Source organism: Dromiciops gliroides, chromosome 4 (genome assembly GCF_019393635.1).
Source record: "Dromiciops gliroides isolate mDroGli1 chromosome 4, mDroGli1.pri, whole genome shotgun sequence".
Taxonomy (NCBI): Eukaryota; Metazoa; Chordata; class Mammalia; order Microbiotheria; family Microbiotheriidae; genus Dromiciops; species Dromiciops gliroides.
The window spans coordinates 663,620-688,702 of NC_057864.1; the positions used below are offsets into that span (position 1 = coordinate 663,620).

At 51.1% G+C, this 25,083-nt stretch overlaps 1 protein-coding gene across 1 annotated transcript in view; it reads right to left on the minus strand.

Annotated features, from left to right (window-relative positions):
* MIGA1 (mitoguardin 1) overlaps positions 1-25,083 on the minus strand; it is a 64,674-nt gene that overhangs the window by 27,450 nt on the left and 12,141 nt on the right. The window contains exons 3-7 of the mRNA XM_044002250.1: positions 24,693-24,870; positions 23,388-23,524; positions 21,033-21,159; positions 17,223-17,359; positions 14,152-14,275 (exon numbers count right to left, since the gene is read on the minus strand). Coding sequence (XP_043858185.1) covers positions 14,152-14,275; positions 17,223-17,359; positions 21,033-21,159; positions 23,388-23,524; positions 24,693-24,870 — 703 coding nt within the window. The remainder of the gene's footprint in view (positions 1-14,151; positions 14,276-17,222; positions 17,360-21,032; positions 21,160-23,387; positions 23,525-24,692; positions 24,871-25,083) is intronic.

Sequence of the window (25,083 nt, forward strand, 5' to 3'; positions counted from 1 at the left end):
GTGCATGAACCGGATTTAAATGAGGCAGATTTGCATAAAGGCATCAGCCCTACTCTCTTCCTGAGTCATCACAGTCCGGTGACAAAAGTCAGGACCACCGGCAATAGCCCCAGATGCAGCGGATGACCTTGGTGTCTTTGGTGCCTGACCAAGCTCCAAGCACCCCAAAGCACCTGCTTCCCCTGCCTCTGTGGCCACTGGAACAAATTGTTCTAATCCGCCCATTCCACCAGAAGAAGCCTTCACCTGCTTGGGGTAGACACCCCCTAATTCACCAATGGGCCAAGACAGCTTTACTTGAGCCTGAGGGAGGGTAGGAAGGTAGCTAGACAACAGTAGCATGGGAAGCCAGATCCCAAGGCCAGCCTTCTTTCCACCACACACCTCAGGACACAAAAGCAAAAACAAAGTGAAAATCTGCTTCAATCTGCATTCTGATTCCATAGTTCTTTTCTTGGATGTGGAAAACATTTTCCGTCATGAGTCCTTTGGAATTGTCATGGATCACTGAACTGCTGAGAAGAGTTAAGTCCATCAGAGTTGATCCCTGCACAATGTTGCTGTTACTGTACACAACGTTCTCCTGGTTCTGCTCACTTCACTCAGCATCAGTTCAAGTCCTTCCAGGTTTCTCTGAAATCCGCCTGCTCTTCATTTCTTATAACACAACAGTATTCCATCACATTCATATATCACAACTTGTTCAGCCGATCCCCAATTGATGGGCAACCCCTCCATTTCCAATTCCTTGTCACCACAAAAAGAGCAGCTAAAATATTTTTGTACATGTGGGTCCTTTTCCCTTTTTTATGATCTCTTTGGGAAAAAGACCTAATAGTGGGATTGCTGGGTCAAAGGGTATGCACAGCTTTATAGCCCTTTGGGCATAATTCCAAATTCTTCTCCAGCCTGGTTGGACCAGTTCACAGCTCCACCAATACATTAGTGTTCCAATTTTTCCACAGCTTCTCCAACATTTATTATTTTCCTTTTTTTGTCATATTAGCCAACCTGATAGGTGTGAGGTGGTACCTCAGAGTTGTTTTAATTTGCATTTTTCTAATCAATAGTGATTTAGGGCATTTTTACATATGGCAATAGATAGCTTTGATTTCTTCATCAGAAAACTGCCTGTTCATATCCTTTGACCATTTCTCAATTGGGAAATGACTTGTATTCTTAAAAATTTGACTCAGTTCTCTATATATTTGATAAATGAAGCCTTTATCAGAAACACTGACAGTAAAAAATGCATTCCAGTGTTCTGCTTTCCTTCTAATCTTGTTTGCATTAGTTTTGTTTGTGTAAAAACTTCTTAATGTAATCAAAATGATCCATTTCATAATGTTCTCTATCTCTTCTTTGGTCATAAATTCTTCCCTTCTCTATAGACCTTCCAAGTAAACTATTCCTTGTTCTCCTAATTTGCTTATGGTGTCACCCATTATGTCTAGATCATGTACCCATTTTGACCTTATCTTGGTATATGGTGTGAAATGCTGGTCTATGCCTTCTTCCTTCCTTCCTTCCTTCCTTTCTTTTTTTTTTAAATACCAAACATTTTTATTTAAAGTTCTGAGATCCAGGGCAGCTAGGTAGCACATTGGATAGAGCTCCAGCCCTGGATTCAGGAGGACACGAGTTCAAGTCCAGCTTCAGACACTTGACACTTACTAGCTGTGTGACCCTGAGCCAGTCACTTAACCTTCATTGTTGGGGGGGGAAGAATAAATAAATAGATAGACAGATAAACAGAGTTCTTTTTTTTGGTTTTGTTTTGTTTATTTTTTTGTTTTGTTTTTTTGCGGGGCAATGAGTGTTAAGTGACTTGCCCAGGGTCACACAGCTAGTAAGCGTTAAGTGTCTAAGGTCAGATTTGAACTCCGGTACTCCTGAATCCAGGGCCGACGTTTTATCCACTATGCCACCTAGCTGCCCCCATAAATAGAGTTCTGAGTTCCAAATTCTATACCTCTTTTCCTCCCTCCCCTTCCCCCTCCCTGAGGCGGCAAGCAATTGTGTGTGTATATATTTATATTTACACACACACACATATATATATATATATATATATACACACACACACACACATATATGCCTAGTTTCTGATGGGCAAGATTTCTATGAAATAAATGATGCATGGTCTATTACTGTTGATAAAGTACTATATAATTGTAGCTTACTATAAAAAAAAATGATGAGCAGGATACTATCAGAAAGACCTGGAGGGACCTGCATGAGCTGATGCAAAGTGAAATCGACTGTATACAAAAGAACAGTATTATTGTGAGATGATCTGCTGTGAAGGACTCGGTTAATTTTCAGCAATGCAATCAATGATCCAAGACAACTCTAAAGGTCTTATGAAAAATGCAATCCATCTGCAGAGAGAGAACTGATGATATTTGAATACAGATTGAAACATAATTCTTTCTTTTAGTTACTTTATAGGAAACAAAAAAAAATGATGATCAGAACTCTATCAGAAAAACCTGGAAAGACCTACATGAACTGAAGTAGAGTGAAATGTACTGTATACAAAAGAACAGCAATAGTGTCAGATGATCTGCTGGGAAGCACGTGGTTAGTTTCAGCAATGCAATGATCCAATATGTCTGAAGGACTTATGAAAACTGCAATCCATCTACAGAGAAAGAACTGATGGTATCTGAAAACAGATTGAAGCATAATTGTTTTTGATAGTTCCCTAATCTGAAGTTTTGTTTCTCTGTTTTCTTTCACAACCTGGCTAATGTGGAGATGTTTTGCATGACTATTCATGTATAACATACTGAATTGCTTGAGTTTGGGGTTGGGGGGAGGGAGGGAGGAAGAGAAGTTGGAACACAAAGTTCTAAAAAATTGATGTCAAAATTTGTTTTTACATGTAATTTGGAAAACAAAATTCTCAACAATAAAAAAAAAGAAATATGATACATGGGGAAAAAAACAGCCAAGAGGAGCATCGAGGGTCTATGGAGGACCACACAGCTGAGTTTGGATGATTGTAGCAGGTAGAGCTCACCAGGCAGATGCCTCATCCTTGAGGACGATACAGGGAGAGCGAAAGGACACAAAAAAGGAAAAGCAACTCCCCTCTGGCACAACCTTACAGGCCTTCTCAGGCCTTGGTTTTCTCAGTGATTGCCTCTTTCTTCTCTTTGGGAGCCCTCTTCCAATCATACTTTGGACGACCCCAGGCATCACTGGATATTCTCTTGCACCTGAATGGAGGGCTGACGCCAGTGGCAGCTGCTCCCTGTGACACCCACAGAGCCAATGTCTTTGCAGAGAGGCCAGAGAGCTGTCCTCGTCTCTCTGTCTCTCAGCACCCCTGGCTTTCTGCAAGACTCAGCTAAAACAGACCTGCCAAGATGGCGGAGGAACAGGAAGAAGCACAACCAAGCTTTTGCCTACAGCCACTCCACCAAGACCTAGAAAATATGCCACACCAAACCTAGATCTGGAAATCACAGATCCCGGTGGATGGCATATGGAACCTATACCTAGGGGGACAGTCCAGGACCAGGAGCAGGGTCAAGGCCTAGACCTTGTACTGAGTGAGGAGCAAGGACAGAAGCAAGCAGCATCCATGTGGCCCCAACACAAACCAAAAACATGAATAAAAGTGACAAAAGTGAGGAAACAACAACAAAAAAGGAATCTCACCTCAAGAGTTCTTATGAGACAGAAGCACTCAAGAGGATTCTAACACCTCAACATGCTTGATCACAAATTCAGTAAGAATTCCAGGAAGAAATGAAGAGTTGGGGGGGCGGGGAAGAGCTAAAAATGACTTTATAAATGAAATGAGAGGGGAAGCTAGGTGGCACAGTGGATAGAGCACCGGCCCTGGAGTCAGGAGTACCTGAGTTCAAATCCGGCCTCAGACACTTAACACTTACTAGCTGTGTGACCCTGGGCAAGTCACTTAAGCCCAATTGCCTCACTAAAAATAAATAAATAAATGAAATGAGAGTGATGGAAGGAGGAACTGAAAAGTGAATTGACCACTTGTAATAAGAAGCAAGCTCCTGGAAAACTCGAATAGACCAAGCAGAAATGAATGATCACACAATAAAAAATATTCCAACAAAGGCAAAAGACTAAAAAAGACAAGCCTAATTCCCTTTCATGTGAGCTAGTCAAAAGAATGAAGAATATACATATAGGCACTGAAGTGGATACAAAAGTACATTACAGTCACCAAGAGAACAGGAGGGGAGCAGGAGATGGAAGATGGGGAATAAGAGGGAGGGGAGAGAAGGAAGAGATGTGGCCTCGGGAAAACAAACTCTAACCATGGTGGGTAGATCGAAAAGAAGGGCTTAAAAGGAAAGAAAGGATAACAACCTGTAATTGAGCTCCCGGTGAGGGAAAGCAGAGGCACAGGTGACCAGAACAGAAGCACACTGTGAGAACTGGAGCAATGCACCCTGCTGGAGAGATACTGTAGGAAAGCTCCACCATGAGGAGAAGGCGTCTGAGAACAAGCCATGTGGCTTGGAAGGTCAGTTCCTTGGCGTCAGGAAGCGACGTTTGCTCGTGGGTACCGTCGATCAAAGCTACCAGCCAATTAGCTTGGAGCCGTGTATGTGGACAAGCTGTTTTCGGTTTCACAGGAGACTCATGGGACGAAGAAGGGGGAGGCTGGCTCTTTTTCTCTGGGATCTCGGGTGGAGTGGAGCTGAGACGCTGGCTCCCTGAGATAGATAGACATAGGCATCTAGGCCTCTTTCTCCTCACCAAATTCTTATGCTCCTTAATAAATGCTTAAAAGTCCAAACTCTTGCTAAAGCTTCTAATTTATTGGCGACCACTCATTAGATTGCTAGACAGTCTAGCTAGAACTACAGATGGCAACTATTCAACACTGTATCCAATCTACAGCACTGGTGCTAAGCATACTTTGTCTTTCTCACCCCATCGCCCTTTTCTTTATCGAGAAAATTGTTTCGGGGGCAGTTAGGTGGCGTAGTGGATAGAGCACCGGCCCTGGAGTCAGGAGGACCTGAGTTCAAATGTGGCCTCAGACACTTGACACTTAGTAGCTGTGTGACCCTGGGCAAGTCACTTAACCCCAATTGCCCCACGTCCCCCAAAAGGGAAGAAAATTGTTTCATAAACAAAATGACCAGCCAAGATTCCACAGGACTCATGATGAAAGATAATACTCACCTCCTGACAGACAAGCGATGGACTCGGGGCTCTTGACTATGCACACTTGTAGAAGTTTAGTTTGGGGTTTTTTTTCCCTATCAGGTAAGGAGGGAGGAGAAGGTAGAGAAGGTGGTTTATTTTTTTTAATCAAGTGAAAAGAATAAAATTATGTTTTTTTAAAGGGTATAAGTTGAATTATTTAAGGGTACAAGCTAAGACTAGAAGGAAATCGGTTAACTAGAAAAAAAACTTCCCAAGTTTCTCTGATAAAGTTCTCGCTCCAAGATACATGAGGACCTCATTCAAATTTATAAGTGTAAAAGCTTTTCTCCAATTGAGGAAAAAGTCAAAGGACACAAAGAGGCCGTTTTCAAAAGGAAGGATCCAAGCTCTCATCAGACATATAAACGTGCTTCAAATCACTGAGAGAGAAATGGAAATGAAGCAGCTCTGAGATTCCAGATGCCCTCAGATGAGCAGATCTGACCCAAACCAACAATGCTGGAGAGCCTTTGGAAAGTCATATTCATGGACTGTTGGTCGAGCCACTGCGGCACCCTTCCCCAAAGGCATGTCCCACTCGGGCCGTGCCCGCTGTGGCTGTGTCCAGCTTCTCCACCAAGCCCCAGAAATATGGGCCAAGTGCCTCCCACATGCCAGGCTTCCCTGGTTCCCTCTGCTCCTGACTAGAAGCAGGAGGCACAAGCTCCCAAACCCTTGAGACAGGCACTTTCCCACACCCGCCGGCTTTCTTTCAGGGCGGGGGAGGGGCATCTTCCCTCATTAGGGCTCTTTTTGCTTCTTCCCTGTGTCCCAAACACACATACACACACTCAAACTTCCAATGCTTGCTGATGAGCAGACTGCCAGCTGCATGCCAGCTGTGACCTTGGGCAAGGCCTTCACCCCCAGGCTATTCTCCAAGGCTCCAGAGGTGTGGGGAACAGATGAAGACCCTCTCAGGAGGCAGCGGAGCCGAGGGAGAGATGACAACAGCTCCACCCTCTGAGCCCAAGGCTGGGGAAGCCCATTGGCAGCAGCTCTTTGCCACCACCTCCTCACTGGCGCCCACCACCCAAGGTCCCCAGAACCATCAGTTCTGCTCCTTCTCTGCCCTTCACACCTCGATAAGCTTCTTCCTCTCCCACGATCCCACAAGCCATTCTAGCCTTTGTTTTCAGAGAGGCCCAGTGGCATCATGGGGTGACATCTGGACTCCTGGTGTAAGATCATGCCGGCGAAATGTTGGGTGCCCGACTCCCTAAAGTCGCAGCACAAGTCAAGTCCTGGGCATGAAGCCCTTCATGACCCATGAAGCTACCACTGAAAGACCCCTCTCGGTTTCTTCCTCCCTGACCCCTGCACAAGCCCTCCTCATACTCTGAGGAGAAGAAATCTTTTTAAGATATTTTTAAGATTTTTAAGAAATCCGCCACAATCACACAGACCTCATTGAGCCTGTGTGCAAGGGCCAACACTCACATACACCATCTCAGGGAACTACAGATGAGGGAACCCCCCTTCCTCAGTTCCACACTGAGCCCTTCAAGGAGTGATGGACTGGCCTGGAGCTTTCCTGCTTTGTCCCCAAGACTCGATAGTGCATGTGGGGTGTGCGTGTGTGTGTGTGTGTGTGCACGCGCATATGGGTGTGTATGAGTAAGAGAGAGAGCAAGAGCATATGAGCCAGCTTTTTCTGAAGCAGAATTTTCTTGAAGAGCAGAAGAACAGGGGGCTCGGCCCCCGCTTCACTCCTTCAGGGGCTTCTCCCATCCACCTTCCCTGGGTACAGTCTATTTTCTGCCCTTCTGAGAGCATCTGCTCTATTTTCGCCTCTCTGCCCCGAGCTGGGATTCCAAAGCTGCCTGTCTCCTTTTCAGATGGGGGCTGTCCAACGCCTTCGTGTCACTGGACACCGCTGCCCTCCCCCACATCTGTGGCAGCCATCTCCAGGAAGATGTGGCCGGCCACGCTCCTCCTGCCCAGCGGAACTAGGCCAGGAAGAGAAGGGACAAGAGAGAGACTCAAGCACCTGGGAACCAAAGGCGGGGCAGGGCCCTTCCCTCCCATTCTGAGACCGGTAGCAGCATTGTAGATGGCGCGGGATTTCTACGGTCTCTTGGCCGTGTAAACAGATGGCATGGACGGAAGTCTGGGCAACAGGCCAAGCAAGGGATGCCACTCAAAGGGGAATTTTAGGAACACGTGTTTTTGGGCCACATGGCTACTGCCACCTCCCAGGGCCTTCAGCTAAAGTAACAGCTGTGGTTCCCGACCACCACAGGGAGGGGCCCCCAGCACAAATACTGGGGAAGGAGCAGGTGGGAATGATGGGGCCAGGCTGGATTTGACTCTTTACAGGCCTAAGGATCCAAGTCCAGATGGCAGAACCAGAAGATGAAAGGAACCAAGGGAGAACACCCAAATCAGGGGGACTGTCCTCATTCCTTTAGGCTCGCCCTGACTGGATTAAGGTGACGCTGTGCAGAGGTGCTTCCGGAGAAATGTTCCCATCTCTTTTTTTTGTTTGTTTGTTTTTTGGGTTTTGGGTGGGGTATGAGGGTTAAGTGATTTGCCCAGGGTCATACAGCTAGTAAGTGTCAAGTGTCTTTGGTTGGATTTGAACTCAGGTCCTCCTGAATCCAGGGCCGGTGCTCTATCCACTGCGCCACCTAGCTGCCCCATGACTCTCTTACACTACCAAACGAGGCAGCCTGGTTGGGTGGACTCAGCCACAGGAGAGTGGGCTTTGAAGCCTCCCACCACCAGCCAGCTGTGCAGCCGTAGCCCGGTCACTCAACATCTCTGGGCTCCAGCTGCACGCATGAGATCTGCCAGGTCCAAACTAGAATGCTGTGGGTCTGTCGTGGGCTCGATGAGGGCTTTCTGGGAGGCCACCTACCAGATACAGAGGCAGGCGGCCAAGCCGGATGCCTGCTCTTTTTGTGACCGTCTAGGAGTCTCCAAGGATTTCCAGCTTCACTGCTCCGGCACCAGAGGGGGATGGCTTCATCACACCGGGTGACCCCCAGGCACCTGGAAGAGGGCTGAGTCTTCCCAAGGAAAAGGGTTGGCGAGAAACACCCAGGAGGTGTGGACTGGCTCCCAATTCTCCAAGACACTTAGGTTCTTGTGGCTTCTTCTCACTCCCCAAGGAAAGGAGTGCCCTGGAGCCTTCCAGCTCTCTCCACCCTCCGCAAGGGTCTTCAGGCACAGTGGGCCCTCCCGCCAGCTCCTGGAGAAATAAGCCCCAGGCCCAGAACTGTCCTCGGGAGCACCGTCCACATGAGCCTCCATGGTGACTCTTTTGTTTTTGTTTTTACAGGGCAACAGGGGTTAAGTGACTTGCCTTGGGTCACACAACTAGTAAGTGTCAAGTGTCTGAGGCAAGATTTGAACTCAGGTCCTCCTGAATCCAGGGCTGGTGTTCTATCCACTGTGCCACGTAGCTGCCCCCGTTCTCTCATTTCTGCCCCCACCCCTGCTCGCTGGGCCTTCACTGTGTCCCTTCTCCTGGCCATCCTTTGAGCAACTGTTAAAACGATGTGCGGCCTGTTTAACGGCCCTGCCCCTAGGAGTCCCACCCCACCAGGCCCCTTCAGGACCTGGGCCATTGGAGGACCTGGGCCTCAAGCACGGTCCCTCCTGCCCTCCCACACTCCAAATCCCAGCTCGACCCAATGCAGTTCCAACCTCCCCCCCACCCCCGCCCCGAGAAGAGAGTCCCTGGGCCCACGAACAAAGTCACAGGCAGAACCAGGCTGGCACCTCTGAAGGTCTGAGGCCCCACTCCCAGTCGTTCTGCCTCATCAGAGCGTACGCTCTCCTGGCTGAGCCTCTGAGGGCCCTCGGGACCTCCACGTGCCCCCACGCCCACCCTCACCCTAGTCTTTGCTCTTCTTCCCAACCACAGAACCAGGGAGGCGAGGCTGCTCAGGACACAGAACCCCAACCCTGCCAGCAGCGTCCCAAACTACGCCCAAGACAGCTGCTTCTGCAAAGCCTAATTCCTGGTGAGTTATGTTGTCACACAAGTCTGAAAACAACCCGCTAACCCTAATGCTCCTCTGTGTCACATGAGGGGTGCCGAATGATGCTTCTCCAGAGCCCTGGAGTTTACAAAGAGCTCTTACAAACAACCTCTGTGAGCCTCAAAATAACCCTGTGATTTTACGGATGGGGAAACTGAGGCCCAAGGGGAGGGAAGTGAGGTCACTTAACATGGGCATGTGCCTGTGGTCCCACAGCTCCAAGTGTCACAAGACAGGCTTAAGAAATGAATAAATAATTCTCCAGAAAACACGGAGGCCAAGAAATGTTCTGTCCACATGGATGGTTATGATAGAGCTTTAATTAGAATTGTGATGAGGTTCTAGGTCCATGTCCTGGGAAACCGTCCCCATGGCGTGAATGTAACACTGACAAGGTCACCCACTTATTTTGAGTCATTGCTAGTAAAGGGATCCCTCTCAGACGCCAAAAGTTCAAGGAATCCTGTGTACTCATGAAAAGTGCCAAGGTCCCTTCTCTGAGCTGCAGCAACAGGTGTAGAAAAACATCTCCGAAAACCAACAGTGACCTCAACTTACATAGCACGACATCCATGAGTCAGGACAACCAACCCTGGCACCTCCTTCTCAGCTGCCCATGCCCACCAGTACTGCAGGACTTCGAGGAGGGGGGGTGGGGGGGTGAACGCAGGAGGCGCATCCCACAGACACTGAACAAGCACCAACAGCCCAGCGACTGGCTTAGCAGACTTCTTTGGGTAGTGTAGAGGCCAGCGGAAATTCCCCCACCCTCAGAAGAACAGAAGCACCTGCTCCGGAGCAGGCCCAAGGAGAGCCACAATGGCCAATCGCAGTGAGGTGACCTGCTCTCAGGCCAGCCGTGTACTCATTTTGTTGCCTGCAGGCTGGTGCAGTGCCTGGCACACAGTGGGTATTCAATGGAAGATGCCTGTGGGTCAAGGGGAGCCAAAAAAGCAAAGAAGGAGCAGAAAAGCCAGAGAGACTTCCAGAGAACTGGGGTGAGGAATAACCCCCTCCCCACAAGGAGCACTGTAGAGAGGGTGACCCGGGCCCCTGACGGCAGCCATGCGGAGCCAGAACAAAGACGAGCAAGAGGACAGAGGAGGGGAAACTGAAGAGACCAGGGACTTGGAAGAGGAGGGACCCCCTCTGCCACAGATCAGACGAGGAGAGAGAAGCTGCTTTCTCGGGGTGGTGGGGTCAGGAAGGCCACTTCCCCAGGAAGCAGGAGGCTAGGGACAGGATCATGAGGAGGTGGTGGCAGGGACTGGCCCTTGTTCTAGGGCCCCACCAAGCGGGCCGCACAAGGGGCTGCACGAGGCCCATGGCTTATGGCGTGCCAACCCCTGGGCCTGAGGGAAGAAGACAGGGTCTGGAACCAAGACTGAATGGGGCACGTGAGCTAGTGGCGGGCAGCCCTCAAGGCAGGGGAGATGGGCTGGATGGTGGGCTCTGGCAAAGTTAAAGGAGAAGGCCGGAAAGGACCTACTTGAGACTCGAGCTGGGCACTGGGAACAGGAAGCAGTCTTGCTTCACAGACCCTCTCAGGATGATGCTGAGGTTGCTGGGCTGCCCAGGGGAAGGGCCAGGGGCCAGGTGGCTGCAGCTGGGATCTCAGGGGTGTGACCCATATCAGAGGATTCTGAGTGAGGGCAGCCAAGGCCCGGGCTGGGAGGGCACCAGGGCAGAAGGAACTGCAGCCTGGAATGGAGGTGTCTTTGAGGGGGGCCACCCCGAGATCGCTCTAAGACTGGAAGCACAGGATGGGCCTTGACTGAAACCAGAGATCAATGCCAAACCAGGTGGGTTCCTGTGATTTTGGCAGTGGATGGGATAATGCTGCTTTAAAGGTAGAATTTGAACCCAGGTCCCCCTGGCCATACCCTGCCATCCCTCAGAGCCCAACTGATCCAATCAGTGTCATCAAAATCAATGCACTGGCCCTAGTGCCCTCTCCAAGTCCCCGTGTACCCAGAAAGTTCCCAGCAGAACAACGGAGACATGGGGGAGCCTCAAGGCTTCAACTCACTTGTCCGAGGCCCTTAGAGACCAGACCCACAGGGAGCCTCCCAGAGTACTGATGACCTCAGGAGATCAGGGTAGAAGTCAGTCAGTCAGTCAGTCAGTCAGTCAGTCAGTCAGTCAGTCAGTCAGTAATCATTAATTAAGTACCTACTATGTGCCAAGCATTGTGCCAAGTGCTGGGAATACCAAGAAGGCAAAGGCAGGCCCTGACCTCAAGGAGCTCACATCTGGCAGGGGAAATGGCAGGTGAGTAACTATGGACAGAGGGGAGGGGCTTCAGGGACACGGTGGGATCGTGGCTGGGCCTTGAAGAAAGCCGGGGAGCTCAGTAGTCGGACTGGGAGGAGGAGAGCATTCTAGCCCTGGGGGGTGCCAGAGACAGTGCCTGGAGCCCCGAGGTGAAGGGTCTTGTTTACAGAACAGCACAGTCCAAGGCAGAGAGTGGTGTGGCAGAAGACTGCAAAGGGAGGAGGAATGCCAGGCTTCTGGAGGCCACCGCGAGCCCCTGGAGTTGACTCATTAGGAGGTGACATGGTCCAACATGCTCTTTAGGACTGGACAGAGAATGGACCGGGTGGGGAGAGCCTGAGGCAGGAGGACTTCCCTCCCAGCAGTGGCTGCAATCGTCCAGACATGAGAGGAGGGGGTTGGCACCTGGGAAGGGGGGTGGGTGGGCAATGCCAGAGACACTTCAAAGTGGAAATCAGCAGGCCCTGGTGTCATCTTGGATCTAGGGGTGACCCCTAGGCTGGGAGCCTGCAGGATGGAGAGGACAGGGGTGCCCTCAACAATGACTAGGGAGGTGGGGGAAGGGAACTAGTTCTGTCTCGGGCAAGCCGAGTGTCCAGCTGGAGAAGCAAGGCTGGAAGTCGGCAGAGAGCCTGGAGCAGGAAAGGACGATGGTGACGGTCGTTATGTTCCTGGGAGCCCAGGAGCAGTCAGAGAAGGAGGGGGAGAGCCAGGAGACGAGGCGTCCAGAAAACCCAGAGGAAAGGGAGTGATTGGCAGGGCCGATGGCTGCGGGGGAAAGAATGAAGGGCCAGCGGTCTTCTTAGCATGCCATGCCAACAGAAAACCAATGATGGCAGGCCTGGACTAACGCCAGGTGAGGAAGGTCCTTCCTGTCCACACCTGCCTGGGGACGTCCCCTGGTCACTCCCACACAGGAAGGTGACCTCCCTGGGGGCAGGGGTAAGAGCATGGGGAGAGGCCCCAAAGCCTTTCCCAGAGTCCAGGTGCCACTGGGTACCCATTCTACCCTCTTGGCACAGGCCCTGAAAGCAGATATCAGACAAAGCGACCCCACGTTCGCCTCGTCTCCGTCCCCCTCCTCCGGTGCTCACAGCCATCCCAGATATCCCCATGGCAGGCGCCCATGCCCAGGAGGCACAGGCTGGCCAGGCCTTAGTCCCCAGGGGCAGGCCCTCATGGCCACGCCCCTTCATTCTCCAAAGAGGCGCCCATGGACCTGTCTGATATGGGAGCCACCCCCAGGTACCCCATCGGTTCCCTTCTCCCTGACCTTACACCCTAACAGCCTTCAAACCCTGGCCAGCTGTGTCCAGAACATCCCTCCTTGACAAAGAGGACCTCACTCAGTCCTCATGACAACCCTGGGAAGACAGTGCTCTAATGATTCCCATTTTAAAGATGGGGAAGTAGAAGCCGGCAGAGGTTCAGTGACCTGTCCAGGGTTACTTGGCTGCTAAGTGCCTAAGACTAGATTTGAACTCGGACCTTCCTGACAGGGGCCTGCCACTCAGTGCCTGGTGGCACCTCCTCGCAGCCTCTACGCCGCACCAAGACTTCTGGGACAGAGTCCCTGGGTCACCCAGCTCTCCACAAATCACATCCTGGGCTCTAGACACCAGACGGCACTCTCTGCCCCGCTCCCTCCCTACCCTGCCCGCAGCTCATCGCTCTGATGTCCACTTGGCTCCTCGCTTCCTGTCTCTGTCTAGAAGCAGCATTCGGACCCCAGTAACACACTTGAGTGACAACTCCTCCTCCCCCCGCCCTTTATCCCTCTCCTCACTCCCACACTGCTGATGCCAGCTGTCACCCCAAGAAATGGGCAAAGTCTTCATGCTGGATGTTCTGGGCCCCCCTGCCTGGTCACAACCAGGAAGACTTGCAGGATGCCTTCGAATCCCAGGGAGTTCTCTGGGGGGGTGGGAAATGCACAGACTCCTCGGGGAATCGGACGGGAAAAGCTCAGCACCTTTATGGCTGAAATGTGGCATCTCCCTCACCCCAAGAAGTGTCTCTGGGCCTCCCTGGCCTTCCCAGGCCAGGCCCACACAGCCCTGCCTCTTTTCAGGGCCTAGGTTCACAGAGAGCCCCTGCCCCCAGATAGGTCTAATGAAATCCAGCCTCCCCTCCCCAGTCCTGTCAGTAAGGAGCAAGCAAAGGTGTGTGAGGACACATCCCAGGGCCAGCGCCCTCCGGCCCAATTTCTCGTGGTTACCTTCCATGCCCAGCCCAGGTGAGCCTGCAGGTAGGGGAGGGATGTAAGCAACATTTCTAACTGAACTGTCTCTCTTATGTTCATTTGAAAAGTAAAGCAGAAAGAAAACAGACATTCAAGTGAATGGCATGAGAACTGTCCCCCCTTTTGTCTCTGCTGCCCATATCTGTCAGTGGGACAATGGGCAGGCCACCAGAAGCCCCTTCTCTCTCTCTCTCTCTCTCTCTCTCTCTCAATTACTCTTCTGGCTATTGTGGAATGTTTGGCCACTCTCCCCCAAACAATGGGTATCACATTTCCTGCCTTCTCCAGTGAGGGGCGGGGCGGTTTAGAACTGAAAATGGAGACAAAAAATTCATTTTGAAACAGAGAAGGGGAGGAGCCTTTGGTCTCCCAGATAAAGCGGTAGCCACGTATTCAGAAATTACCCTTTTCCAGGATACGACATATCGAAGCCAGGCACCTTACCGATGTCGTTAGCGAGGGAATTGGGATCTGAGGCCCCCAGAGTGGCTTCAAACTCCTCTTGGAGACGGTAGGCCCTCTGCAACAGGGACTCCAGCTTGTGGATGAATTCAGCACTGATGATGTCCTGTGACAAGAGAAGGACAGGGTCAACACTCCCGAAGGCTTCGGGAGGACAGAACAGCCCCGAGCAGCGGCATCATCGAGTGACGGGGATGGCGGCAGGGGCCGAGGGGCGCCATATGGCCCGGCTCTGTGAAATGACCTGGCTTCCAAAGGAGAGATTCCAGGGGGGCCATCGACGTGGACATCCGACTTTCATTTTAAGTGGCTTCTTTTGGAAGCCCGTCTCTTATGCTACATATTTAAAAATGGGACTGTGAGACGTGTGAAGGCTTCCCTGCCCATCCAAGGGTCTGTGACATTCCCAAGGTCTTTTTCAAGTCTGGCCTTCTAAGAAGGCCCCCACTGAGCCTCTAGGGCCTGCCGCCTTTCTGTGGGCTGCCCCAAGAACAGAAGGCACTCCTCATGAACCAGGGTGGGCTTCAGACTTCCTGAGTGCTTGTTCACGCATCCATTCCAAGCAGTCAAAATACCTTTTCTAAAACTTCCCAAAATGAAATCTGCTTTGCCCACTAGACTATGCTTCGTAATAGGTCAAGAACCGTGAGGTTTCTATGAAGGTCTGGGCCCAAGGAGCTGATTTAGGACACTCTCCAATGAAAGGCTCCAAGTAGCACCAAGGGGAGCATTTCCTTCATAATCTTGCTGGGCCTGGGCAGGGGCGCTGTTTGCTACTTTTAATGGAAGTTGTTGTTGTTCCTGTTTGTCCTTCATTCTCCAAGAGAATGACACTGGGGGGGTACCATGACTTGCGCTGAACTGGACTGATGTGAGGCAGGGATGGGCAAGGTCACCAGCCTCACTCTCCTCCAGAGCCATCTGGGTCAGCAGCAAGATATGCATCAGGATGACCAGAGAAGGCCCTTTAAGGGTAGGCAAGAAATGAGGCAAAGACGTACCTCTTTTAGCCAGCCAAAATAAAGTAGACAGATGGATATTGGGGGGGGGAACCTCAGGATTTCTGGCCCAAATAGAAACAACTGCTATTCACTCTGGACCACTAAAGAATGGTCAAATGAGCCACAGACTGGTACAGCCTCTTTGAGATTCTGTAACAATGGCCACTGCGCCCCAACTGGCCTGCTCCTGCCTTTCTTTTCCCCTTCCCTTTCCTGCCCTTCCTCTCTCCATTTGGGGAATCATCCCCACCTGCGGATGCTCTGCCCAAAGGAATATGTTTGTTTTCTGAAACCCCCCAAACATCTTGGGGTTTACAAGCTAGATTTCTTCTACGGACCGCTCCTCAAACCCAAGTAACACTGGCTCTCACTGATTGGCCAACAACGGTCCCAGCCCAGGTCGTCTTTGGGCCACTGTTTGGCCTCCCCATGGCTCAGCGTGGATGTAAAAAGCAATTGTTTTTCTTTAGGCCAGAGTCCCTGAGGGTCTTCCTCCTCACCATTTATCTACCTATTAGCTATTTATTTATCTGTTTATTTCACTTAATGGATAATAATGTGGCCAAGGAAAGAATTGGAAATCAAGGGAGTGCCCATCAATTGTGCTGTAAGAAATGATGAGCAGGGGGCAGCTAGGTGGTGCAGTGGATAGAGCACCAGCCTTGGAGTCGGAAGTACCTGAATTCAAATCCGGCCTCAGACACTTAACACTTACTAGTTGTATGACCCTGGGCAAATCACAACCCCAGTTGCCTCACTAAAAAAAAAAAGAAAAAGAAAAAAAAAGAAATGATGAGCAGGCAGATTTCAGAAAAGCCTGGAAAGACCTAAGTGGACGGATGCTGAGTGAAGTGAGCAGAACCAGGAGAACATCGTACACAGTGACGGCAACATTGTGTGATGATCCACTGGGATAGACTTGGCTCTTCTCAACCGTGCAGTGACCCAAGACAAAAGCAAAGAACTCATGATGGAAAACTATAGATTCTGAATGCAGTTTGAACCGTACTGTTTCTACTTTTTGGCTGTTTTTTTTTTCTTTTTTGAGGTGTTCCCCATGTGTTCTGATTCTTCTTTCACAATAATTCAGAAATATGTTTTATGTGACTGTACATATATAACCTATATCTGATTGTTTGCAGTCTTGGGGAGTGGGGAGAGAGGGAGAAAAATTTGGAACTCAATCTTGTTTTTGTTTTTGTTTTTGGTGAGGCAATGAGGGTTAAGTGACTTGCCCAGGGTCACACAGTTAATAAGTGTCAAGTGGCCAAGGCTGGATTTGAACTCAGGTCCTCCTGAATCCAGGGCCGGTGTTTTATCCACTGCACCATCCAGCTGCCCCCAGAACTCAAAATCTTATGAAAACAAATGTTGAAAACTATCTTTACATGTAACTGAAAATTAATAAACATTTTTATGATAAAAAAAATAATGTGACCAAGGAACTGGATTTCAAACATATGCACCCAGCTGTCCTCTAAAAGCCACTCTCAAACCTTGCTCCTCTGGTTTGTGCAGCCTAAAACAAAAGGCTCTGAACTTGGACTTGCATCTGAGCTGGACCCAACATGTCTCAAGAAATTTGTCCAGGACTGGTCTGAGCATCAGGCGAGATGAGGTCCAAGAGGCCATGGAGAGTGAGTGACTTGCCCAGGGTCATGCAGCTCTGAACTCAGGTCTTCAGGACCCCAGGACCTGTACTCTGGGCACTGTGGCACCCCCTAGCTACCCTTACTTGCTATTGTTATTCTCAACATTCCAACAGCATTGTCAAGCTTTGCTGCTGCCCCCACCTTGCTTTGCCTTCATACCCACTCCATCCCAACCCCAAGATCCACGGGGGCCCCCAGGCACTGGAAAGACCCAGGGTGGGGTTGCCTGCCCTGTCCCGGGCCCGGTCCCCAGGCCGTGTGAAGCTCATGTGGGGCTTTGCCATGGGTGCCCTGGTGTAGCCATCCATGCGTCATTCATCCCAGCATGCAGCCTGAAGCTCAGCTCTTTCCTCTCCCCAGTCAGAGCCTAAGCACCCCCAGGGCAGGGGCACTGACTGACCTCAATGCTCTCCTCAGCAATGGCATCACCAGCGCCCAGTTTGACAGCGCCACAGCTGGCTTCCTCTTCGGCTTGTCTGCTGCGGAAGGTGAGCGCCTGTTCCCATCGACGCAAGGCCTCCTCAAACAGCTCCATACCTGCACAGGCCAGGAAGAGGAGTCTGATGTTCAGAGATGTGTGAGAACTCTCATTTCTCCTCTCTGGGGTCCCCACAGGAACCCAACCCAAGCCCAAAGTGTCTCACGTGTCTCAGGCTCAGGCTTTCCTAAAGAAGGAAGCAAGTTTCTTCTATGGAAACGACCGTGTTTGAGTTTACCTGTCAGATCTGTAGAATTTAGGGCCAAGCAGGATATAGAGAGCATCACAAAACACAAGACAGATAACCGTAATTATATGAAATTAGGGTTACTGCACAAACAAAACCAATGCAACCAAAATTAGAAGGAAAGCAGACAATTTAGGGGAAATTCTGCATCGAATATTTCTGATAAAGGCTTCATATCTCAGCTATGTAGAGTCAAATGTACAAGAACCCAAGTCATTCCCCAATTGAGAAACGGTCAAAGGATATGAACAGGGCATTTTCACATGAAGAAACCAAAGCTCTCTATAGTCATTTGAAAAAATGTCCTAAACCACTATTGATTAGAGATGTGCAAATTAAAGCAACTCTGAGGTACCACCTCACACCTCTCAGATAGGTTAATATGACATAAAAGCAAAATGACAAATGTTGGTTGGAAGGGATGTGGGAAAACAGAGACACCAATGCATTGTTGGGAAAACTTTTTTTTTTTATGTTAAAAATTGTCTTAACTTGTGGGGGCAGCTAGGTGGCGCAGTGGATAAAGCACCGGCCCTGGATTCAGGAAGAGTTCAAATCCAGACTCAGACACTTGACACTTACTAGCTGTGTGACCCTGGGCAAGTCACTTAACCCTCATTGCCCCCCCCCCCCAAAAAATTGTCTTAACTTGTAATTGGGAGAAAATGTTTTAAAGAAATTGACAATGTTTGGGAAGTTCACTAAAATTCCTGGGAGCTCAGTCCTGATTGCGTTTGCTAAATGACATCTCCAAATGCCCCAACAGGGACAGGGGGTTGGGCAGCCAAGAAGGGCTAAGAGCAGCTTTCTAAAAACAAGAACCACGCCCCATCAGGCCTGGGGCTTGTTTGAATGACATTTGGCGACAGCGGAATCTCTCCCAGGACAGAAAAGGGTCTGGCTCATTCAGGAATTCCCCACCCCTTCAGAAGAATGATGAAATAGGGAGCTCCTCCCCAAGGGAGAAGAGAGAGGGTGGACTAGAAATGGAGACAGGACACACTTTCAGGCAGGGCCAAGGTGTGCATGGGGCGTGCTCTAGGCTGCAGTGCTGTGTCCTGGGGGTGGGGTGGGGGAAATGGACAACGTTGGGCGGGGGAGGACAGACTAATAAAAGAAAGGATCAAGAACAAAGTTTAAACCATAAAAAGGTGTTCTTTGTGAAAAGGGAAGATAATTACTTAAAACGCCTACTCGGTCCACCAATCCTGAGTATAGTAGAAAGATGTCTCTATCCTCAGCACTCAGCATGGTTATGGGCAGCTGGGGGCGCCACAGCGCACAGATGGCTAGGTCTGGAGTCAGGAAGACCTGATCTGCCCTCCAGCACTTCCTAGTTGTGTGACCCTGGCCAGGTTACTTCACCCTGACTGCCTCAGTTTCCTTATCTGTCAGACGAGCTGGAGAAGGAAATGGCAAACCCTTCCAGTATCTCTGCCAAGAAAACCCCAAACGGGGTCACAAAGAGTTGGGCACGACTGACAGAACTAAAAACAGCAAAACCACAGCTCTGTAGTAACTGACAGTTAGGCAGCACCTACGTAAGCTAGTTCCAAGACGCTCTTCCAAGATTCTTCACCAAATGATCGCCAAAGGCATCTGGCCCTGAGTAGAGGGGCGCATGGCCTGATCCAAGTGGAAGACAGGTGGTCTTCCTCCCTCCCAGGCGCGCCTGCTTACACATGACATGGCCTCCTCCCCGGGGAACTATGCAGCCACTCCTAAGAGCCTGGCCCAAGCGCTGATGCCACGCCAGGCAGCCCACCACAGTCTGCATCTGGGAGGGGGCTGCAGAGGACCACACTGGAGAAAACGCTCAGAAAATGATGAGTCACAACAGTGGAGGAGAAAGAAGGAAGGAGGCCAGCTTCCCAGCAGAGAGGGCAGGAGCCCAGGACACCTCCCCATCCTCCATGGAGACCCAAGACAACGCTACACATCAAGTCCTGGCACAGCATTTGGTGGCCCAGGGGAGCAGAGGCAGAAGAGGCATGTCACCAGGCACATGAAGCACAGGGCACTGAGGGGCAAGAAGAGGTCCCAGGGGACCCTGACCCCAAGCAGGGTGTGAGGAGAGGTGCCACCTGGCTGTGAGCCCAGACAGGAAGCCCCTGGGACAACGATCAGAGCAGCTGTTTCAGACCAGAGATTCTTATGGCTGTCTGTGAAGCTGCAGAGATTCCCAGCTATCCAGCGGGGGCGGGGCCCAACATCCAACCAGGGATGAGCTCCCAGGACTGGGGCCTGGACCAAGAGGGCAGTGAGCAGACTTTGCCCTGGATTCTGTTATGGGCCCATAGCACCCTAGAAGTTCTCTGGGGCACATCAAAGAACCTTCTCCTTGAGAAACTAAACCAGAGAGATAAGTGGAACCAGATCAGACTGAGCTAACTCCACGACCCCCACCCTTCATTCTAGTCTCTCTCACCCCTGGGGAGATAAGTTTGGGTGAGGCTGCTTCCTTTGTGTCCTGAGGAGATGGCTTGAGAGATCCCAGCCACCCCTCACCCAATTCCCCCAACCACCAGCAGTGGGGGATGGTCCTCCCTCACTAAAGGAACTTTCCCCAGTCAGGTGGTCACCCCCATCAGTCCTCTATAAAAGTACCTGCCAGTCTCCTGCTCAAGGAGATCAGCATCTCAGAGCGGCGCTCTCAGTGCCTTTCTCCCCGTGAGAAGTCCAAGGACTTCTCTCTTGGTTTCCCTTCCCTTCCTCTAAATAAAGACTATCTTATTCTAACTGCTTTTGTGTGTAAGAGGGTGTGATTCTGTAAAGAGGAATCCCTAAGGACCCTTCCCCCTCCCCCTCCCCCATCTTCCCCACATCAATCCCACCACTCTGAGCACCAAAGGATGGCGGTTGCCCTGGAGAGCTCAACAGCCAGGACCCAAGGAAGCAGAGGAGGGAGGGGCTCAAGAGGGCCAAAGCTTAGCCAGGACATCCCCCCCCAGAAGTGGGCATCAAGAGAAAAACCAAGAAGTGGACTGGAAGAAACCCCTCCTAGAGACAACGACTCCAAAGTGTCTTTGGACAAAGCTGGTGCCCGGTCCAATCAACGTTCCTGGAAGAGATGAAGCACAAGAGAGCAGCTGAGACGCTAGAGGAAAAAATGGGAAAGGAAATGAGAGGGATGGAGGAAAGATGGGGAAAGAGAGCGGACAGCTCACAAGAAGCACAACCCCCCCTCCCCACCCCCCAAGAAAAGAAGGTTACAGCTGAGCAAACAAGCCAATGACTTTGTGCCAGAACAGGAAATGTGCCAAGTCAGAACACTGCAAAGGTAGGAAATACCCAGGCATCTCAGAGAAGGCGAAGGTGCACCAGGGCCTCTCTCCCACCCCCTCTCCTCTCTCCCCCCTCTCCGCTCCCTCTCTCCTCTCTCTTCCCTTCTTCTAGGCCCTGAGGCCTGACTGAACACCTAATTGCTCATTATAAAGAAGACAGTCTGCGCTGGGTCACAACAAGTCCAGGGGGCCATTTCTCACCCATCAAGTACAAGTTTTCAGGAGTGGTCACAGGAATATTGACAAGTTTTAAATCCTCCTCATCCGTCTTGTCCCAGGAATTAGAATTGCCACAAGCACAGCTATGACAAGAGTTGGCACTCTGGACCTGAAAGGAGAACAGACAAGCAGGCCGTGTCAAGTCTTTCTGGAGGCAGGAAGCACTGGCTTTAAGAGGCTGTTTCTCACTTTCTCATCCAGCCAGGAACCTCCAGAAACTGTAACCTTGGAAAAACGAGCCACTTGGCAAGCCGAGGTAGAGATTTGAGTCCAGGGCACTGAGCAACAGATGGGGAGAAGCCAAGACCCTCCTGAAAACCCAACAGGATTTATTTCTGCCCTACCTGCTATCTTCCCCTGAACTGGTCTGGGCTTTGAGATTCATTGTTGGAGCATATTCTGGGACAGCACAGGCTTAGGAAACAGACCGTGCACAGCCACAGACAATAACCCAAAGGCCCCTGGGGTTTTGTTCCATCGCTTCCCTGAGAAAGTCGAGGCTCCGGCCAAGTGGTTCTTCCTCAGGCCCAAGATGAGTAAATTCATCACCCTGATTCATCGCTGATGATCCTCCTCCTTGCTCTCCTGAGGGCTCAGGAAGGGTCCCCACAAAGGACACTCCCACTGTGGTCTCATCTTTGGGGCACCGCTCCTGGGCAGTGGCTCTTCCCAGGAGGGCCACTCTACCCGCCTTCATCGGATCCAGCACCTCCTCTGCCTGCCTGTTGCTAAGGCCGCCAAAGGACGGGGCCCACAGGCCAGCAAGTGAGTCCCTGACTCAGGGTCTGTGTGCCGATGCCCTCTCAGTCCCTCCTCTCCTGCGCCTCCGCTTTGCCTCTAGCTCGGTCATCCCCAGGGATGAGTCTCTGCAGGACTCTGGACTCTCGGCATCTTCCTACAAGTGCTCTTCACCCGGGGGGACCTCCCTTCACACAAGCCCTGGGGCCCCTACCCCATTGATGAACAGAGAGCATGAAGCCTCATGGGGCAATCAGAAAAACAAGAAAGAAGCCTTTATTCAGTGCCTGCTGCATGCCAGATACTAAGCTTGGCACTCTTTACACACATCAAGGGAGTCCAGCCCCACTGCAGGCAAAGCAGCTGAGGGAAATTGAGGCCTTGGGCACCCTTTGCTGGATCCAGGGAAAAGCACCTTTTTTGGCCAAAGACTGCAGTTAAACCAAAGCCAGCCTGACTGCACTCACAGAGTGACTCCAGTACCTTCTTATTTGTATTGATTTTGGAGATTAGGGTGGGAGGTGAGGGTGAAGGGAATACCATATGAGGGAGAAAATGACACGGGGACAGAGACATCCACGCTTAGAACTGATCCACCGGTGCCCTAATAAATGCCTTACCCACACCCACCTGGGAATCTGCAGGTTTCCCAATCCTGCTCCTTACATCAAAGGCAGGCAGCCAAGAAAGGGCCAGGCCTGCCGAGCTAGGGGCAGGCCTATGGTTCAGGAGCAGCTCCTGTGGCCACCTCCACTAGGCCGCTAGGCCTCTGCCCAGCCTAGCTGTGATGGGCACGAGGCCCTGAGAATACATGGGAGCAGCCACAAGCTTTATGGTCACCCTCACAGGCCAGGCCCCCATTCTGATAAAGACGCACTCTCACTCAGGATGTTCCTGACTTTCAGCTCTGGGCTGACTAGAAACCCAGACAGATCCAAAGGCTGACACACTCTCAGGCAGCCCCGGGGGTCTTACCTGAAAACAAGCCCCCTACCACTCAGTTATTGTTCCCAAGTTCCACTGACTGCTCCCAGACACCTGGGGGGGGGCTCCTCTGTACCTGTTTCACTTCCCCTCCCAACTTGGAAAGTCCCTCATATTTCCTCCAACCAGACCATCTGATTTTGTATCCTGCTCATCTGTTTTCTTTTAATTAATTGGTCTTAATTCATAAAACTCTGTCTTACTCGATTCTCAGGATCTTTGGACTCACTGGGGATTCCACTGCCCCGCTCACTTTGCCTGTTTTGCTAATAAATCATAGAGCTCAGATTGTTCCCCCTCGGTTATTTTCATTTTCCCACCAGTTTGGGGTCAGCCAGAGCTCCAGGGCTCAAAGAAAAGACCTGGATGCCCCAGGGGCACAAAGGATGCCCTGTAGGGTGTTTCCCTTCAAGGAAGCACATGCACATACTTCTAGGGACTGTCAAAGCCTCCTCCACATGTTTTTCCCACCCCCTCTACCTCCAACACCGTGGGGGGGGGCAGTTTGATACTTTTGCACCCCCCCCCAAAAGAAGCTGAGCCCCTCAAAGGGTGTAAACAAAGGGTCCCTGGGCCCCAGACCCACAGATGAAAGCGTGCTGTGGCTCTACTCACTGAGGCTAAGCTCTGGACAGAGCCCGAGTATTTGCTGAAAAGGCCTCCGTTGGTGTAGACGCCGGACTGAGACCCCTTGTCTTTGGTCGAACTCAGGGACAGGGTCAGGTTTTGTCGGCTGCTCGAACAGCTGGAACCTAGGAGTGCACACGAGAGGGTTCACACTGTGTCCATCAGTCAATCCACAACCTCAGAGGAGACACCCACCACAGAGAAAACGGTGTGTGTGTGTGTGTGTGGGAAACTGAGGCAGATGCAGAGACAGAAACTGCACAGTCCCTCCCTGAAGGAGGCAGCTGCACCCTGATAGGGTACAGACAAAAGGAGGTGCAGAGAGGGGGTCGAGGAGGGAACATGTTCCAGGCCGGGAACCTGCACAGAGATCACCCAGGCACGAAGGACGCCACTGGAAGACTGCTGGGACTGGCTCCCAGGGCGGGCAAGGAAGGTGGGCCTTGGGAATACCCTTTGGCAGCTGCATCCCCGGGGCTGACCCCAGGCACTAGGAAGGCAAACAGGCTACAGAGGAAGGGGGAGGCAGGAAAACAGATGGGCTGGCCCTTCAATGGAGCAGGGTCTGAACCGGGGCTATGGACACGGAGTGGGGAGCCACAGAGGCACCTCCACAAGACGTGGCCAGTAACCTGAAACACAGGGCAAAGGGTATGAACGTAGGACTCTGGAGGGAGGGAAGGACAAGTCGAGTACTCTTTGCCTCCCAAGGAAGAAGCGATACCATCTGAATACAGACTGAAGCACGCCACTTTCCGCCTTCTTTCCTTCATTCCTCTTTGATTTGTGTCTTCTCACACAAAAGGACAGATGTGGAAATGGTCTACACAACTTCACATGTATAAACCCTATCAGACTGCTGACTGTGGCAGGGAAAGGGGAAGGGAGGAAGGGAAGGCTAGAATTTGGAACTCAAAGCTTAAAAAAAATGTTTAACACAGAATTGGGGAAATAAGTAAAATATGTTAAATTTTTTAAATCCCCAAATCATCAGCAATGGGCTTTTCTGAAAGCTGATCGAATTTGCTACCAGAATAAAGAGGAAACTATCTAACTAGGCAATGAAGATAATGCCCAACTTTCCTTCTGATGACTGTCAAAAACAGCCAGGGAGGCAGAGAGCTCAGCCTTCCTATCAGGCCTCACCTCTGACCATCCTGGCTGTCTGGGACCTCTCAGAGCCCAGGCAAGCTGCCCTGTGTCCTGGCATACTGGAATGCCCCATGGTGTAGGCCCTGCCCCCACTCAAGACCACGTTGTCTGTGGGGATCCACCCTCTGGCTGCCCACGCACCTTTTTCAGACGCTGCAGTTTTAGCACATTCCAGGAGCAGATGCCCAGGTTCCCATGGCAACCCTTTCCTTTTCTTCTTTCCACGTCTTCTCTTAAAGTGATGGGCCAGAAAGAGGACAGAAACTGCGCTCACGGCAGTCACTGCCAACAGCTTCTTAACCCCAGGAGAAAATCTGATCTGCCAGTGAACCAAGTCAGGACTGAGAGAGTGAGAGAGGACCCCAAATCCCCCACAAGACATTCCCGCCTGCCCAGCCCAGCATGAGTGGCCTGCGATGCCAGCTAGCACAGCACAAGGCCAAGGTGGGGGAGGTCTGAGGTGTTCTAAAACGCAGTGTGCTAGGCTGACCGAAGGTCCTGGGCATAAGGCCCTGGGCCCTGCTCTGGAGAG